The sequence below is a fragment of the Tachyglossus aculeatus genome, chromosome 22, assembly GCF_015852505.1.
Source record: "Tachyglossus aculeatus isolate mTacAcu1 chromosome 22, mTacAcu1.pri, whole genome shotgun sequence".
Classification (NCBI taxonomy): Eukaryota; Metazoa; Chordata; class Mammalia; order Monotremata; family Tachyglossidae; genus Tachyglossus; species Tachyglossus aculeatus.
The window spans coordinates 55,801,952-55,821,123 of record NC_052087.1 but is presented as its reverse complement, the minus strand read 5'-3'; the positions used below and the strand labels follow the sequence as shown (position 1 = coordinate 55,821,123).

Below are 19,172 nucleotides of genomic sequence, written 5' to 3'. Positions count from 1 at the left end.
GCTCTGCACACAGTAAGCGCTCAATAAATACGATTGATTGACTGATTGATCATCATCATCATCAAGAAAAACCACAATTGTTATTATTAAGCCTCCCTGCAGCCTCTCATATGTACAAATATGTTTGTACATATTTATTACTCTATTTATTTTACTTGTACATATCTATTCTCTTCATTTTATTTTGTTAATATGTTTGGTTTTGTTCTCTGTCTCCCCCTTCTAGACTGTGAGCCCACTGTTGGGTAGGGACTGTCTCTATATGTTGCCAACTTGGACTTCCCAAGCGCTTAGTACAGTGCTCTGCACACAGTAAGCGCTCAATAAATACCACCCTCCCCTCGTCCCCTGTCTGCCCCAAGGGCCGCCGCCCGGGGACAGCCTGCCTGTCCCTCTGTCTGTCTGTCCGGAGAGCACGTGTGCGGTGTGTGTGTCCCTGTGTGTGTCTTGTGTGTCCGGAGAGCACGTGTGCCGGTCCGGATGGGGGGGAGAAAGGGAGGTTGTGCGTGTAAGTGTGCCCCAAAAAGAGATAGAGAGAGTGTGTGTGTGTTGTGTGGGTGTGTGTCCCTCTCCCGGTCCTGCCTGTGTGCCCGACGTGCCCCTGTGTGCCCGGGCCTGCCTTGTGTGTGCCCATGTGGGTGCCAGCCCCCGTGTGCCCCAAGGGCACCGTGGCCCCCGACATGGTGGGTGGGTGGGTGCGTGCCCCAGGTAGGGCGCGGGGACTCCACACATACACACACACATGCGCGCACACACACACAAACACAAAAACTCCTCTCTCTCCCTCCTCTCTCTCCATTCATTCATTCAGTCGTATTTATTGAGCGCTTACTGTGTGCAGAGCACTGTACTAAGCACTTGGGAAGTACAAGTCGGCAACATATAGAGACGGTCCCCACCCAACAGTGGGCTCCTCTCTCTCTCTCCATTCATTCATTCAGTCGTATTTATTGAGCGCTTATTGTGTGCAGAGCACTGTACTTCCCACTGTACTTAGGAGGCCTTCCCAGACTGAGCCCCTTCCTTCCTCTCCCCCTCGTCCCCCTCTCCATCCCCCCCATCTTACCTCCTTCCCTTCCCCACAGCACCTGTATATATGGATATATGTTTGTACATATTTTTTTACTCTATTTATTTATTTATTTTACTTGTACATATCTATCCTATTTACTTTATTTTGTTAGTATGTTTGGTTTTGTTCTCTGTCACCCCCTTTTAGACTGTGAGCCCACTGTTGGGTAGGGACTGTCTCTATATGTTGCCAATTTGTACTTCCCAAGCGCTTAGTACAGTGCTCTGCACATAGTAAGCGCTCAATAAATACGATTGATGATGATGATGATGATGTACTAAGCACTTGGGAAGTACAAGTTGGCAACATATAGAGACGGTCCCCACCCAACAGCAGGCCCCTCTCTCTATCCCACTCTCTCCCTCCTCTCTCTCCATTCATTCATTCATTCAATCGTATTTATTGAGCGCTTAGTGTGTGCAGAGCACTGGACTAAGCGCTTGGGAAGTACAAGTCGGCAACATATAGAGACGGTCCCTACCCAACAGCGGGCTCCTGTCTCTCTCTCTCTCTTCCCCCTTGGTCCTGTGGCCCAATAGCTGGCGCCCGAACCTGGGACTCACAAGGTCGTGGCTCCTCATCCCGGCTCCGCCGCATGTCTGCCGGCTGACCTTGGCCAAGTCACTTCACTTTTCCTGGCCTCAGTTCCCTCATCTGGAAAATGCAGATTGAGACCGGGATCCCCAGGTGGGAGCGGGACTGTGTCTACCCCGATTTGCTTGTATCCACCCCAGTGTTTAGCACAGTGCCTGTCACATAGTAAGCACTTAGCAAGTACCAGTTATTACACACACACACACACACACACACACACACTCACACAATTTTCCATTTTCACCTCACAGCTCCACATGCAAAAGAAGACCAGTTTACAGAGAAGGACCAGTTTAAGTGTCAAGCGCTTAGTACAGTGCTCTGCTCATAGTAAGCGCTCAATAAATACGATTGATGATGATCAAAAAAAAAAAGTGTCTAGAAGAGGACACCAATCTCTCACACATACAACCCCTTAAATCATTTTTCTTTTTTAAATGCCACTTGGAACTCTTCGCTCCCCTCCTCAAAAACCTCCAATAATAATAATAATGACGATGGTATTCATTAAGCACTTACTATATGCCAAGCGCCGTTCTAAGCAGAGAAGCAGCTTAGCTCAGTGGAAAGAGGCCGGGCTTTGGAGTCAGAGGCCGTGGGTTCAAATCCCGGCTCCGCCACTTGTCAGCTGTGTGACTTTGGGCAAGTCACTTAACTTCTCTGGGCCTCAGTGACCTCATCTGTAAAATGGGGATTAAGACTGTGAGCCCCCCTGTGGGACAACCTGATCACCTTGAATCCCTCCAGTGCTTAGAACAGTGCTTTGCACATAGTAAGTGCTTAATAAATGCCATCATTATTATTATTAAGTGCCAGGAGTCTTAATCCCCATGTTACGGATGAGGAAACCGAGGCCCAGAGAAGTGAAATGACTCACCCAAGGTCACAAAGCAGACAAGTGGCAGAGCCGGAATTAGAACCCAAGTCCTTCCGACACCCAGGCCCAGGCTCTAGCCATTCAGGCCGTTCAGTCTAGAGGAGGGTCTGATGGTCTCCCCCTTTTAGACTGTGAGCCCACTGTTGGGTAGGGACTGTCTCTAGATGTTGCCAATTTGTACTTCCCAAGCGCTTAGTACAGTGCTCTGCACATAGTAAGCGCTCAATAAATACGATTGATGATGATGATGGTCTGAGGAGACGCCAAGATCCACCGTTGTTCTGGACTTGGTTTCCCCCACGCTCAACGGTACTCATCCTCTAGACTGTGAGCTTGTTGTGGCCAGGAATGTGTCTGCTAATTCGACTGTGATGTACTCTTCCCAGTGCTGAGTACAGTGCTCTGCACCCAGTAAGCACTCAGTAAATACCACGGATTGATTGATCGGCATTGTCAAAGTGGCTAAGGAGATATGTCATAATATTAATAATGATGGTATTTGTTAAGCACTTACTATGTGCCAAGCACCATTCTAAGCACTGGGGTAGATACAGGGTAATCAGGTTGTCAATCAATCAATCAATCGTATTTATTGAGCACTTACTGTGTGCAGAGCACTGTACTAAGCGCTTGGGAAGTACAAATTGGCAACATATAGAGACAGTCCCTACCCAACAGTGGGCTCACAGTCTAAAAGGGGGAGACAAAACCAAACATACTAACAAAATAAAATAAATAGAATAGATATGTACAAGTAAAATAAATAAATAAATAGAGTAATAAATCTGTACAAACATATATACATATATACAGGTGCTGTGGGGAAGGGAAGGAGGTAAGATGGGGGGATCGAGAGGGGGACGAGGGGGGGAGGAAGGAAGGGGCTCAGTCTGGGAAGGCCTCCTGGAGGAGGTGAGCTCTCAGTAGGGCCTTGAAGGGAGGCCACGCGGGGTTCACAGTCTTAATCCCCATTTGACAGATGAGGTAACCGAGGCACAGAGAAGTTATCCTTGGCCCCCTCGAAGGGGAGGGACGAGGGGAGGGGGCTGCAGTTTAGCCTCTGTTCACTGTTCACTTTGGGTCATTACAACCCAGGTCTGGGGGACGTTTTCGAGTAATTATAGGCCGGGTTTTAGGGAGCTTTTTCCATTGCCAACTTGGTGTAATTACGGCCCAAATTTAGGGGACCTGGTTCCGTTGCTCCCATCGGGTAATTACGGCCTGGATCTGGGGGACTTGTTCCGTCGTTCACTTTGGATAATTACAGCCTGGGTCAGGGGCACCTTTTCCCCGCTGCTCTCTTTGGGTCGTTATGGCCTGGGTTTGGGAGACCTGTTTCCGTTGCTCCCACTGGGTCATTACGGCCTGGGTTCGGGGAACCTCGCTGTGCCGTTCACTTTGGATCACTGGGGCCGGGGTCCTAAGGACTTTTTTCTGCTGCCCCCTTTGGGTAATTACGGCCTGGGTTTGGGGGACCTTCTTCTGTCGTTCACTTTAGATAATTACGGCCCGGGTGTTGGGGGGACCTTTTTCCGCTGCTCCAGTTGGATAATTCCGGCCCTAGTTTGGTGGGGGGTGGTCTCGGTCCACCATTCATTCATTCAATCGTATTTATTGAGCGCTTGCTGTGTGCAGAGCACTGGACTAAGCGCTTGGAAATTCGGCAACAGAGACACCATTCACTTTGGATAATTACGGCCTGCGCTTGGGGGACCTTTGGGTATTTGGGGTCCAGGTTTGGGGGAACCTTGCTCCGCCGTTCACTTGGGATAATCACCGCGTGGGTCTGGGGACCTTTTTCTGCTGCTTCCTTTTGGGAATTCCGGGACTCGGTCAGCCTCGCTGACTCCGAGCCAGAAGGGGCAAGGCAGACCGACCCAGGGGTGGGGTTTGGGGGTCTCCCCCGTGGGATTGTAAACCCACCCCCCAACCCATTCAGACCCCAGCTGCGGGGGGGGTGGGAGAACCCCAACAGAGAGAGGCCGGGAGGTGGGAGGGAAGTCCTCCAAACTGGAAGCTCCTTGTGGACAGGGAATTCATTCAGTCAGTCGTTTTTATTGAACACTTACTGTGCGCAGAGCACTGTGCAAAGCGCTCTGGACAGTACAATATAACAACAGATACATTCCCTGCCCACAAGGAGCTCAAGGGAAGAGACAGAGATTAATAGAAATGAGGAATTGACGGATATGAGCATAAGTGGTGTGGGGCTGGGAGGGGGGATGAAGAAAGGGCTTATGTTAGGGCTTCGCAGAAGGGAGTGGGAAAAGAGGAAAGGAGGGCTGAATCAGGGAAGGCCTCTTGGAGGAGATGAGCCTTCAATAAGGCATGGAAGAGGTGGGGAGAGTCATTGTCTGGGGGTTTGAGGAGGGAGGGCGATCCAGGCCAGAGGCAGGACGTGGGCGAAAGGTCGGTGGTGACGTAGACGAGATCAAGGGCCAGGGAGGTGGATAGCATTAGAGGAACGAAGTTCGTTATAGCGCTGTATAGGACTCTCCCAAGCGTTTAATCCAGTGCCTGGCACACAGTAAGCACTCAATAAATACAAAAAACCCAAAATACATGTTTTGTTGTCTGTCTCCCCCTTCTAGACTGCGAGCCCATTGTTGGGTAGGGACCGTCTCTATATGTTGCCAACTTGTACTTCCGAAGCTCTTATTGCAGTGCTCTGCACACAGTAAGCGCTCAATAAATACGATTGAATGAATGAATGAACCACTGATTAGTCGAAGACTATAAGCTCGTCTTGGGCAGGGAACGTTTCTACCAACGCTGTTCTGTTGATCTCTCCCAAGCGCTTAGTCCAACGCTCTGCACCCAGTATGCGCTCAAAAAAGGCCACTTTTGCCAGTGAGGATAAGATAACCCGGTGGTGGCGTTATTGTCGTTAGCATACTTAATTATGATGCTGCTAAATAATAACCTTAATGGCAGGGAACGGCTTTGGTTTTCGCTGCGTAGTTGGTTTTAGGTGAATAATTTTTTGGAGGCTTCAATGGAGAAATTACTGCTCTGAAACTAAGGCCACTCTCATTCATTCATTCATTCCAGCGTATTTATTGAGTTGTTTACAGTGTGCAGAGCACTGTACTAAGTGCTTGGGAGAGTACAGTACCCAGGCACTTAGCACAGTGCTTTGCCCACACCAGGCTCTCTTTATTCCCCCCTACCCTCAGCCCAACAGCACTTCTGTCCATATCCGTCATTTATTTATTTATAGTAACGTCTGTCTCCCTAACTAGACCTTCAGCTCCTTGTGGGCAGGGAACGCGTCTGTTGCATTGGACTCTCCCAAGTGCTCTGCACACAGGAAACACTCGATGAGACCCACCGATTATTTGATTGGGCAGACACTCCCTTAAATACCATGGCTACTTTTGAAATGTGTAACCGGTGATGGAATTGGTCTGAGGCTAAGATTATCCCAGGGCCAACCTGGAGAGTTGAAAGAACACAGTCCTGGAAGGCAGAGGACCTGGATTCTAATCCCGGCTCTACCGCTCGTCTCCTGTGTGACCCTTGGGCAAGTCACTTCACCTCTCTGGACCTCGGTTCCCTCATCTTGAAACTGGGGATTTAATACCTAGTCTCCCTTTCTGTAGGCTGTGACACCCATATAATAATAACTGCGGTATTTGTTAAGCGCTTTCTATGTACCAGGCACCGAATAAGTGTTGGGGTGGGTACAAGTAAATCGCGTCAGACCCACTCCCTGCCCCACGTGGGGCTCCCAGTCTCAATCCCCATTTTACAGGTGAGGTAACTGAGGTCCAGAGAAGTGAAGTGACTCTCCCAAGGGCACACAGCAGATCAGTGGCGGAGCCAGGATTACAACCTATGACCTTCTCCCAGGCCCGTGCTGTATCCACTAAGCCACCTCATTATCTTGTGCCCAGCCCGCACCCTCCGCTCCTCTGCCGCTCACCTCCTCACCGGGCCTCGTTCTTGCCCGTCCCGCCGTCGACCCTCTGCCCACGTCCTTCCCCTGGCCTGGAATGCCCTCTCTCTGCCCATCCGCCAAGCTAGCTCTCTTCCTCCCTTCAAAGGAGGTGAGAGCTCACCTCCTCCAGGAGGCCTTCCCAGACTGAGCCCCCTCCTTCCTCTCCCCCTCCCCAATCAATCAATCAATCGTATTTATTGAGCACTTACTGTGTGCAGAGCACCGTACTAAGCGCTTGGGAAGTACAAGCTGGCAACATAGACAGTCCCTACCCAACAGTGGGCTCACAGTCTAGAAGGGGGAGACAGAGAGCAAAACCAAACATACTAACAAAATAAAATAAATAGAATAGATAGGTACAAGTAAAATAAATAAATAGAGTAATAAATCTGTACAAACATATATACAGGTGCTGTGGGGAAGGGAAGGAGGTAAGGTGCGGGGGATGGAGAGGTGGGCAAGGGGGAGAGGAAGGAAGGGGCTCAGTCTGGGAAGGCCTCCTGGAGGAGGTGAGCTCCGCCCTACTCCTTCCCTTCCCCACAGCACCTGTATATATGTTTGTACAGATTTATTACTCTATTTTACTTGTACATATTTACTATTCTATTTATTTTAATATGTTTTGTTGTCTCTCTCCCCCTTCGAGACTGTGAGCCCGCTGTTGGGTAGGGACCGTTCCTATATGTTGCCAACTTGTACTTCCCAAGCACTTAGTCCAGTGCTCTGCACACAGTAAGCACTCAATAAATACGATTGAATGAATGAATGAATGAAGGGAAAGGAGGTAGGGCAGGGCGGGTGGGGGGATTCGGACCCAGGTCCTCTGACTCCCGGGCCTGGACTCTTTCCACGGGGCCACACGGCTTTCCTGGGGAGAGTGACCATCTGGTGGATAGGAGGAGAGAGCGGGGGGGGTTCCAGGCTAGAGGCAGGACGTGGGCGAGGGGCCGGGGGCGAGACAGGCGGGATGGAGGCCCAGCGAGGAGGTTGGCCTTAGAGGAGCAAAGTGTGCGGGCCAGACTATAGTACAAGAGTAGCGAGGTGAGGTAGAAGGGGGTGAGAGGATTGAGGACTTTAAAGCGGATGGTGAGGGGTTTCTGTCTGATGCGGAGGTGAATGGGCAACCACTGGAGGGTCTTGAGGAGGGGGATGACATGCCCTGAACGTTTCTTTAGAAAAATGATCCGGGAAGCAGAGCGAAATATGGAGTGGAGTGGGAAGAGACAGGAGGCAGGGAGGTCAGCGAGGAGGCTGATACGGTCATCAAGGCGGGAGAGGAGAAGGGCTTGGATCAACGTGGTGGCAGTTGGAGAGGAAAGGGCGGATTTTAGTGACGTCGCGAAGGCTGAGCAGGATTTGGTGACAGACTATGTGAGTGGAATGAGAGGAGTTAGACATAATGCCAATAATAATAAATACCGTTATTGTTATTTTTATGGCACTTGTTAAGCACTTAGTATCAATCAATCAATCGTATTTATAGAGCGCTTACCGTGTGCAGAGCACTGTACTAAGCGCTTGGGAAGTACAAGTTGGCAACATATAGAGACAGTCCCTACCCAACAGTGGGCTCACAGTGTGCCAAGCACTGCTGTAAACACTTGGGTGGATACAAGAGAATCTGGCCAGACACAATCCCTGCCCCACATGAGGCTCACAGGTTAAGTAGAAAGGAGAACAGGGATTCAGACTCATTCATTCATTCATTCAGTCCTATTTATTGAGTGCTTACCATGTGCACAACACTTTACTAAGAGCTTGGGGGAGGACAGTTCAACAATAAACAGACACATTCCCTGCCCGCAACTAGCTTACAGTCTAGAGGGGGAGACAGACATCAATACAATACATCAATACAATACATCAATATATCACTACAATACAATACATCAATACAATACATCCCCCTTCTAGACTGTGAGCCCCCCTTCTAGACTGTGAGCCCAGTGTTGGGTAGGGACCGTCTCTATATTTTTCCAACTTGTACTTCCCAAGCGCTTAGTACAGTGCTCTGCACACAGTAAGCGCTCAATAAATACGATTGAATGAATGAATGAATACAAATAAATAAAATTGACAGATATGGATTTAAGTGCTGTGGGGCTGGAAGGGGGGAAGAGTAAAGGGAGCAAGTCAAGGCGACAAAAAGGGAGTGGGAGATGAGGGAAAGTGGGGCTTAATCTGGGAAGGCGTCTTGGAGGAGATGGGCCTTTAATAAGGCTTTGAAGTGGGGGAGAGTCATCGTCTGTCAGATTTGAAGAGGGAGGGGGCTCCAGACCAGAGGCAGGATTTGGGCAAGGGGTTGGCAGGCAAGATGGACTGTGAGCCCACTGTTGGGTAGGGACTGTCTCTATATGTTGCCAATTTGTACTTCCCAAGCGCTTAGTACAGTGCTCTGCACACAGTAAGCGCTCAATAAATATGATTGATGATGATGGAGGCACAATGAGAAAGTTGGCACGCGAGGAGTGAAGTGTGCGGGCCGGGTTGTGGAAGGAGAGAAGAGAGGTGAGGTAGCAGGGGGCAAGGTGGTGGACGGCTTTAAAGCCAATGGTGAGGAGTTTTTGTTTGTTGCGGAGGTGGATGGGCACCCACTGGAGTTTTTTGAGGTGGGGGGTGATGTGTCCTGAATGTTTTTCTAGAAAAATGATCCGGGTAGCAGAGTGAAGTAGGGAGAGACAGGAGGCTGGGAGGTCAGCAAGGAGGCTGTTGGAGTAATCCAGGCGGGACAGGATGGGTGATTGTATTAACATGGTAGCAGTTTGGATGCAGAGGAAAGGGCGGATTTTAGTGATGTTGTAAAGGTGAGGCTGACAGGATTTGGTGACGGATTGAATACGTGGGTTGAATGAGAGAGAGGAGTCAAGGATAAGGCCAAGGAGATGAGGAAACCAAGGCCCAGAAAAGTGAATAATAATAATGATGTTCGTATTTGTTAAAAGCGCTGGGGAGGTTACAAGGTGATCAGGTTGTCCCACAGGGGGCTCACAGTCTTAATCCCCATTTTCCAGATGAGGTCACTGAGGCCCAGAGAAGTGAAGTGTCTTGCCTAAGGTCACACAGCAGACAGTTGGCAGAGCCGGGATTAGAACCCACAACCTCTGACTCCCAAGCCTGGGCTCGTTCCACGAAGCCACGCTGCTTCCCTAGCAATGTCCAAAGAATGGGACCACGAGGAAGACCAAGGCTATAAACAGGTAGCAGGAGAAGGATTGTGTCGGCATGAAACTGCTGAATAAGTAATGAAAAAAGACAAATAAACAGACATGATTCAGAATGCTGAAGTTGGAAGAAAGCCGTGTCCTCGTGTAACCCAGCAGACAGACGGAGCCGGGACTGGGTATCGAGAGACCTGGGTTCTAGTCCCAGCTCCAACCCGGGCCCTCTGTGTGACCACGGGCAGGTCGCTGAACCTCTCTGAGCCTCAGTTTCCTCAGCTGTACAAGGGGATGATTACCTTGGTTCTCAAGGGGATGATTACCTTGGTTCTAGCCCAGGGCTGAGTGCAGTGCGTATAATAATTGTGTTTTGAAGTTGTTGCACTGTGCTAAGCCCCGGGATTGATCCAGTACAGTCAGATGAGGCACCGTGCTTGTCTCACATCATCATCAATTGTATTTATTGAGCGCTTACTATGTGCAGAGCACTGTACTAAGCGCTTGGGAAGTACAAATTGGCAACATATAGAGACAGTCCCTACCCAACAGTGGGCTCACAGTCTCACACAGGACTCACAGTCTTAATAATGATAATAATGGTATTTGTTAAGCGCTTACTATGTGCCGAGCACTGTTCTGAGCACTGGGGAGGATACAAGGTGATCAGGTTGTCCCACGTGGGGCTCCCAGTCTCAATCCCCGTTTTACAGGGAGAATGGGTAGAATAATAATACTAATCACTGTGGTATTTGGGAAGTGCTGACTATGTGCTAAGCACTGTACTAAGAGCTGGGGGAGATACGAGATCATCAGATCCCACATAGGGCTTCCAATTTAAGTAGGAGGGAGGACAGTTTGTCATGGGCAGAGAACAGTGCTGTTATATTGGACTGTCCCAAGCGCTTAGTTCAGTGCTCTGTCCACTGAAAGCTCCTTGTGGGCACGGAACGTGTCCACCCACTCTGTTCCATTGTCCTCTCCCTCCCTGAGCAGGTTGAAAGCTTAATAAACACCACTGATTTGATTGATGGATTGATTTCCCCATTTTTCAGCTGAGGAAACTGAGACCCAGAGACACCAAGTCAGTGGGAAGCCAAGAAGCAGAGCGGCCTAGTGGCCAGAGCCTGGGCCCGGGAGTCAGAAGGACCTGGGTTCTAATCCTGGCTCTTCCTCGTCAGCTATGTGACCGTGGGCCAATCACTTCACTTCTCTGGGCCTCATCTGTAAAATGGAGCTGAAGACTGTGAGCCCCATGTGGGACAGGGAGTTCGTTCATTCATTCAGTCGTATTTATTGAGCGCTTACTGTGTGCAGAGCACTGTACTAAGCACTTGGGAGGTACAAGTTGGCAACATTTAGAGACGGTCCCTACCCAACAACAGGCGCACAGTCTAGAAGTGGAGACAGAAAAAACAAAACAAAACCTGTGGTCAGGTGTCAAGTCATCAGAATAAATAGAAGTAAAGCTAGATGCACATCATTGACAAAATATCCAACCTACTGGTCTTGTATCTGTCTCAGCGTTTAGTACGGTGTCTGGCACAAAGTAAGCACTTAACAAATACCAGTTTTTTTTTAAAAAAGTGGGGAGGTGGATGGCGGGGTGTCCTGGGGAACAAACGGGCAGGTTCCCTTCAAGAAGTTTGTGCCTCTGCCCTGGACTGTTGCCGCTGTTTGGTTTCCAGAGGGTGTTTACTGTATGTCCACTGGGAGGTCGGGGGTCGCAGGGGTCGTGGACCCGTCCCCTCCCCGGGGGGCCGCCTACCCGCCAGCCCTCGGACCAGAGATCCCCTTTTAAGGCAAGGGCGTTCGGGAGAAGGAAGGGAAGCTGGGAAACAGTTCCTGGCACATGGGGGGACATTTTTCCTCTCTTCCCCCTCCCCAGCCTTCCAGTAACTCATCGGGGTGGGTGGTGGGCCCGGGGGTGGGAGGAGGGGGTCTGGTGGGGAGGGAGGAGGAGGGAGAGTAGAGGAGGGGGAGCAGGATAAAGATGGAGAGAGGGGGAGGAAGGATGAGGAGGAGGGGAGAGAAGAGGATGGGGAGAAGGTAGGGAGGGGGGCTGACCTCACTCGAGTCGTCCCCCCATCCTCTCCCCACGGTCCCTGACTCCCCGGCGTCCCCCCCTCGCAGGAAGTCCAAGGCCAAGCCGAACGGGAAGAAGCCGGCCGCCGAGGAGAGGAAACTCTACCTGGAGCCGGAGTACACCAAGTCCCGGATCACCGACTTCGAATTCAAGGAGCTGGTGGTCTTACCGCGGGAGATCGACCTCAACGAGTGGCTGGCCAGCAACAGTGAGTCCGGCCCGCCCCCGCCACCACCTCTGGGGTCAGGGCCCGGCCCGCTGTGTGACCTCAGCCGGCTCACTCACCCTCTCTGGGCCTCACCGTCCTCGTCCATCCAGGCTCCATCTCCCTCTTAGGCCCGTGTCCAAGCCAATTACACCAATAATGGGGGCATTTATGATAATCGCCATATTTGTTAAGCACTTACTATGGCCAAGCACTCTATTAGGCGCTGAAGTAGATAGATCATCTTCAGGTCCCACATGGGGCTTGTAGTCCAAGGAGGAGGGAGAGCAAGGATTAAATCCCCTTTTTGCAGATGAGGACAACGAGGCACAGAGCAGCAGAGTGACTTGCCCAAGGTCCCACTGCAGGCCGGTGGTGAGTCAGAATTGAAGTAATAATAGTAATTGTGGTATTTGTTATGGGCTTATTGGGTGCCAAGCACTGTACTAAGCGCTAGGGTAGATAAAAGATCATCAGGTCCTGTGTGGAGTTCCCAGCCTAAGTGGAAGGGAGGACAGGAATGAAGTCTCCATTTTGCAGGTGAGGGAACTGAGGCACAGAGAAGCAAATTGACTTGCCAAGGTCACACAACAGGCAAATGGCAGAGCTGGGATTAGAACCCAGGTGCTCAGATGCCCAGGCCCAGGCTCTTTCCACTAGGCCATGCTGCTCTTACTCTGTGCCAAGCACTGAGCTAAGCCCTAAAGCATTTATAGGGTAATCAAATAACGGTGGTGTTTGTTAAACGCTTGGTGCTTGGTACTTGGTACTCTGTACCAGGAACTCTACTAAGCCCTGGGGTAGGTACAATATAATTGGGTTGGACACAGCCCCTGTCCCAAGTGGGGTTCACAGTCTTCATCCCCATTTTACAGATGAGATAACTGAGGCCAAAAGAAGTGAAATGACTTGCCTAAGGTCGCAGAGCAGACAAGTGGTGGAGCCAGAATTAGAACTCGAGTCCCCGGAGTCCCAAGCCTGAACTCGACCCAGTCCCTGTTGCCTGACCAGAGCTCCCACTCTGAGAGGAAGGAAGGGAGGGAGAGAGATCAGGGAAAAGAAGAGTGATAATTATAGTATTCGTGAGTTCATTTATTCAGTTGAATTTATTGGGCGCCTACTGTTTGCAGAGCACTGTACCAAGTGCTTGGTGGAGGTGCTCTGCACATAGTAGGCGCTCAATAAATACGATTGATTGATTGATTGGAGGACTATAGAACAATAAACAGATGAATTCCCTGCTCACAACACACTAAGGGGGAGCTTACGTACTTACTGTGGCGTGCCCACCCCCACCAGGCGAGGACCGCAGGGTGGGAGGGCAGCATGGGGGCGGCGGAGTCGGGAAGCGTCCCTGATCCTCTGTCTCCCCAAAAGAGAGTAGCCGTCCCCCCGCCCTCAGGACCCCGGACATCCGGTCATTTGGGAAGGGGGCCGGGGCTGGGAAAGGCGGCGATGGGGAACGGTCCTGGGGAGTTGGGAGAGCCGGACCCTGGCGGGACCAGTGGGGACCCCCAGCTGGCCTCCGAGCCGGAGGCTCACACCCTGACCTTCCTCTCTCCCGTCCGTCGGCCCATCCCTCCAGCCACGACGTTCTTCCACCACGTGAACCTCCAGTACAGCACCATCTCCGAGTTTTGCACGGGCGAGACCTGCCAGACCATGGCCGTGTGCAACACGTGAGTGGCGGGCAGCTCGGGGGGCTCCCCGGGGATCGGGACCTCCGGGGCAGCAGGGAACCCGTCCCCGTGCTTCCAAGCGCTCGGTAGAGTGCAAGCGGCTCGCGTCTGAGAGAGGGGGCCTGGGTTCTAATCCTGACTCTTCCACTTGGCTGCTGAGTAACCTTGCGCCGGTCACCTCACCTCTCTGGGCCTCAGTTCCCTCATCTGGAAAATGGGGATTCACAACCCGTTCTCGCTCCTACCTGGATCGCGACCCCGTGTGGGACAAGGACCGTTTCCGACCTGATTGTCAAGTATCCACCCCAGAGCTTAGTGCAGAGCTTGGCACATAGTAAGTGCTTGGTAAATGCCTCATTACTATTATGGCTATTATTAGGAGTAGCGTTGGGCATCCAGGCAGGGCTCCTGTCCCCAGGGAGTTCCAGACTGGGTCCCTGAGCCAAGGCTGATAATAATAATAATTACACTGACTTTGAAGAGAGCATTTGGTTTCCCACGACCTGTCTTATCCCCATAGAGCCCAGCCTGGGGAGGCAGGGAGAGCAGCAGTCTGATCCCCATTTTACAGGTGAGGACGTTGAGGCCCTGAGGGATCCTGGGACTCGCCCAGATCAGGGACAAGGCAGACGGGAGCTAGGCTGGAGGCAGACGGGGGGCTAGGCCTGGGGCTAGGCTGAGGGAAGATGGGGGCTAGCCCGGAGGCAGCCTGGGGACTAGGGCAGAGGGAAGACGGTGGCTACGCCGAGGGTACGTGGGAGCTAGGCTGAGGGCAGCCCTGGCTGGAGGCAGGCTGGGAGCAGTCGGGGGCAGACCGGGGTTAGGCGTAGACTCTGCTCAAAAACACGCTTCCTGGGGGAAACTGAGGCCCAGGGGCATTTCGTGGCCATTGCGGATCGTTTTTTGGTGGGAGGGGGCAGAGGGGAGGTCAGGGGCAGAGACTCTCATCATCATCATCATCATCATCATCATCAATCGTATTTATTGAGCGCTTACTATGTGCAGAGCACTGGACTAAGCGCTTGGGAAGTACAAATTGGCAACATATCTCAGGGCCCTGAGAGAGACAGAGAGGGGCAGGCCTGCAGTCCTTGGCTTTTATCCAGTGCCTACTGGGTGCTGAGGGCTTGGGCGAGAACGGTATACCCGGAAGACATGAAACAGCATGGCCTAGTGGATAGAGCCTGGGCCTGGGAGTGAGAGGACCTGAGTTCTAATCCCAGCTCGGCCACTTGTCTGCTGTGTGACCGTGAGAGTCACTTCCCTTCTCTGGGCCTCAGTTCCCTCATCTGTAAAATGGGGGTTAAGACTGTGAACACCAGGTGGTACAGGGACCGCGTCCAACTGATTAGCCTGTGTCTACCCTAGCACTTAGTACGTAATAAGCACGTAATAAGCACTTAACAAATACCCTTGGAAAACAAAAATTGAACAAGAGAACAGACACATCCCCTGCCCACGACAGTCTTACAGTCTAGGGGCGGTGACAGTTGTGAATAGAAATAAATGAATGAATGAATTAAATAAATAAATAAATAAATAAATAAAATGATGAATATGGATGTGAGTGCTGTGGGGGTAGGAGGGGGGATAATAATCATAGTAAATAATAATAATAATGGCATTTGTTAAAAGCTTACTATGTGCGAAGCACTGTTCTAAGTGCTGGGAGGGATACAAGGTGATCAGGTTGTCCCATGTGGGGCTCACAGTCTTAATCCCCATTTTGCAAATGAGGCAACCGAGGCTCAGAGAAGTGAAGTGACTTGCCCAAGGTCACACGGCAGACGTGGCAGAGCCGGGATTAGAACCCTTGACCTCTGACTCCCAAGCCCGTGCTCCTTCCACTGAGCCACGCGGGAGTGGGAGAAGAGGAAGGCGGGGGGCTTAGTCAGGGAGGGCTTCCTGGAGGAGATGGGCCTTCAAGAAAGCTTGGAAGAGGAGGACAGAGTCATCGTCTGTCGGCTATGAGGAGGGAGGGCGTTCCAGGCCAGAGGCAGGACGTGGGCGAGAGGTCAGTGGCGAGATAGACGAGATGGAGGGACAGTGAGAAGGTTGGCCTTGGGGAGTGAAGTGTGCCGGCTGGGTAGGAGGGGGAGAGCAGCGGGGTGAGGTAGGAGGGGGCGACGGGATTGAGGGCTTTAAAGCCGATGGAGAGGAGTTTGGTATTTGTTAAGCACTTACTATGTGCAAAGCACTGTTCTAAGCACTGGGGAGGTTACAAGGTGATCAGGTTGTCCCACAGGGGCAATGGAGGGAAACCACTGGAGGGTCTTGAGGCAGAGGTGGACCGAACGTCATCTTGGCTTGAGTCGGGGAGGGGTCCCGGGGTGCCGGCGGCGGGGTTCCGGGCCGGGGGTGACGGGGTCTGGGGGCCCCCCGTGAGTCGGCCGTGTCCGCAGGCAACACTACTGGTACGACGAGCGGGGTAAGAAGGTGAAGTGCACGGCCCCTCAGTACGTCGACTTCGTCATGAGCTCCGTGCAGAAGCTGGTCACCGACGAGGACATCTTCCCCACCAAATACGGTACGGGCCCACCCCCGCCCCCACCCCGAGGGAGGGCGGGCCACCTCGGGCCGGTGCTAGAGTGGTCCGGAGCATCCCCTGAGGGTCTCTAAAGGGGCCTCCGTCTCCCGCCACCCCCTCGCCCCCTCAGACCCCTGGGTGGCCTAGTGGTGAGCGAGCTGGGAAGACCCCATGGTGGAGGCTCCCCGCCTCGGCCCCCATGGCTGCCCAAACGGCCCTCCCTTAATAATGATAATAGTAATAATAATGATGGTATTTGTTAAGCGCTTACTATGTGCCAAGCACTGTACTAAGATCTGGGGTCGATACAAGATTATCAGATTGTCCTACGGGGGGCTCACAGTCTCAAGCCCCATTTTACAGATGAGGTAACTGAGGCCCGGAGAAGTTGTGACTTAAAAATAATGATGGCATTTATTAAGCGCTTACTATGTGTAAGGCACTGTTCTAAGCGCTGGAGAGGTAACAAGGTGATCAGGTTGTCCCACGGGGGGCTCACAGTCATCATCCCCATTTTTCAGATGAGGGAACTGAGGCCCAGAGAAGTGAAGTGACTTGCCCAGAGTCACACAGCTGACAGTCGGTGAGCTGGGATTTGAAGCCATGACCCCTGACTCCAAAGCCCGGGCTCTTTTCCACTGAGGTCACACAGCAGACAAGTGGCAGAACCGGAATTAGAACCCACAACCACTCCCACCGCTTGTCTGCTCGGTGACCTCGGGCAAGTCAGTTCACTTCTCTAGACCTCACTTCCCTCATCCGGAAAATGGGGATCGAGGCCGCGAGCCTCACTTGGGACCGGGACTGCGTCCAACCCCACTGGCTTGGGTCCACCCCAGTGTTTCTTTCAGGGCCCGGCACGTAGTAAGCGTATAACAAAGACCACGATTGTTATTATTATTGTGCCCAATAACAAACACCACGATTATTATCATGCCCACCCCGATCCAGGCAAGGAATTCCCCCTGTCCTTCGAGTCGCTGGTGAAGAAGATTTGCAAATACCTGTTCCACGTCCTGGCCCACATCTATTCGTCCCACTTCAAGGAGACCCTGGCCCTGGAGCTCCACGGACACTTGAACACGCTCTACATCCACTTCATCCTCTTCGTCCGCGAATTCAACCTGGTGGACTGCAAGGAGACCACCGTCATGGGCGACCTCACCGAAGTGCTCTGCGGGAGCGGGGCCGGGGCCGGGGCCGGGGCACAGAACCACGTCAAGGAGAGATGAGCCCCACCCCCCCCACCCCCGACCCCCGTCTCCCAGAGCAAAACTAACATGAATACTTACAAAGAAACAATATTATATATTATATATGTGTGTATATGTGCATATATATATATATATATACATATATATATATGTATACCGGCCTTCGGCAGCGATGACAGTTCTACGAAGCTATGCTACTGCATCCAGAGTCCCCCGAGGACGGTCTGCCCTCTGGCTTCTCCGGGGGCGGGGGCAAGAATGATGGTTTTGCCTCCCCTCCCTCTCCCGGGACCCCCTCTCCTCCCATCCCCTCCCCTCCCCGGGACCCTTGGTGTGTTGGGTTTTGTTTTTTTTTGTTTTTTCCGGGCAGAAGAGTGCTGTTTTTAGAGGCGAAGTTGGAGAGGGAGCGATGATCGGATGCTGTCGGGGGGTGGGGTGCGATTTTCCGCCAGGGCAAGTCCGTCTCTATGACCGTCTCTCCCCCTCCCCACCCCCCAACCTTCCTTCTCCAAGGGGGCGGCGCTGCCCTTTTTAAGAAAATATATATTATTCTGAGTGGCGCCTTTTCCTCTGTAAATGGCCTCCCCGCCCCTGCACCCCAGACTCTTGCGCTGACGTTTTTAGGGTGGGTTTGGAGGGAAGGACCCTCCCCGCAGTCCGGGGGGCCGGGCCCCAATCCTGGTGTGGAGGGAGACCAACCCGGCCACTGAGGGGTTGGTGCGGATGGAGGGTCGGGGGGCTACTCCCCCTGCCTCGGGGTGGGCCGGCCAGACACCCCCCACCCCACCTCATACGACGTGGGGGGCTTCCCTGCCGGATCCCCCGACCGCGGCCCACCAGGGGTCCGAGACGGAGATCCAGAAACTGGTAGATTTGGGGGGGGCGGGAACAGCCGTCCCCTCTGTCTCAATTCCATCAGGGCAGCGGGAGTTGGTGGGTGGGGAGTCCCGGGGAGCCCCCGCTCGAGAGACGGCTGCGACGTATAATTATACCTTTGGCTTATTTTAGTTTCGCTGTTCAGAAATAATAAAAAAAAATCCTACCAGTGGTCAGCGTTCATTTCTGTCTGCAGGATTCCCACCCGTCCCCCAGCCAACCCAGCTGATCTCCACAGGGCTTGGGGGGAGAGGGGCGCTTAGGGGTGGGGAAGAGCCCCAGCCTGAGAGTCAGAAGGACCTGGGGGTTAATCCTGGCTCCATCGCTTGTCTGCTCTGTGACTTTAGGCAAGTCACTTCACTTCTCCGCGCCTCAGTTATGTCACCTACAAAATGGGGATTAAGACCGTGAGCTCCAACGTGAGACGTGGATTATGCGAAGCAGCGCGGCTCAGTGGGAAGAGCACAGGCTTGGGAGTCGGGGGTCATGGGTTCTAATCCTGGCTCCGCCATTTTCATTCATTCATTCAATCGTATTTATTGAGCGCTTACTGTGTGCAGGGCACTTGTCAGCTGTGTGACTTGGGGCAAATCACTTAACTTCTCTACCTCAGTTACCTCATTTGTAAGTGAGGATTAAGACTGTGAGCCCCATGTGGGACAACATGATTACCTTGTATCCCCCCCAGTGCTTAGAACAGTGCTTGGCACCTAGTAAGTGCTTAACAAATATCATTATTATTATTATATGACCAACCATTTTAAAAAAAGGCCTTTGCATCCTGGGCCTGCTCTGACAATCAGGAAGAGATTGGAGGCTGCACGTGGGCCTGGACCCCTGCCCCACCCCACGGGGAGCAGGAATCAGTCAATCGATGGTATTTATTGTGTGGTTATTGTGTGCAGAGCACTGTACTAAGCATCCTGGAGAGTGCAATACGGGCAGGG

At 52.3% G+C, this 19,172-nt stretch overlaps 1 protein-coding gene across 3 annotated transcripts in view; it reads left to right on the top strand.

Annotated features, from left to right (window-relative positions):
- MOB2 (MOB kinase activator 2) overlaps positions 1-17,389 on the top strand; it is an 84,860-nt gene extending 67,471 nt beyond the window's left edge. For 2 of the 3 annotated variants that reach the window (XM_038764495.1, XM_038764494.1), the window contains exons 2-5: positions 11,772-11,932; positions 13,515-13,608; positions 16,011-16,135; positions 17,087-17,389. In XM_038764495.1, coding sequence (XP_038620423.1) covers positions 11,772-11,932; positions 13,515-13,608; positions 16,011-16,135; positions 17,087-17,367 — 661 coding nt within the window. In that variant the 3' untranslated portion in view covers positions 17,368-17,389. The remainder of the gene's footprint in view (positions 1-11,771; positions 11,933-13,514; positions 13,609-16,010; positions 16,136-17,086) is intronic. The other variant, XM_038764496.1, reaches the window with a different exon arrangement.
- The last annotated feature ends 1,783 nt before the right edge of the window (positions 17,390-19,172 follow it).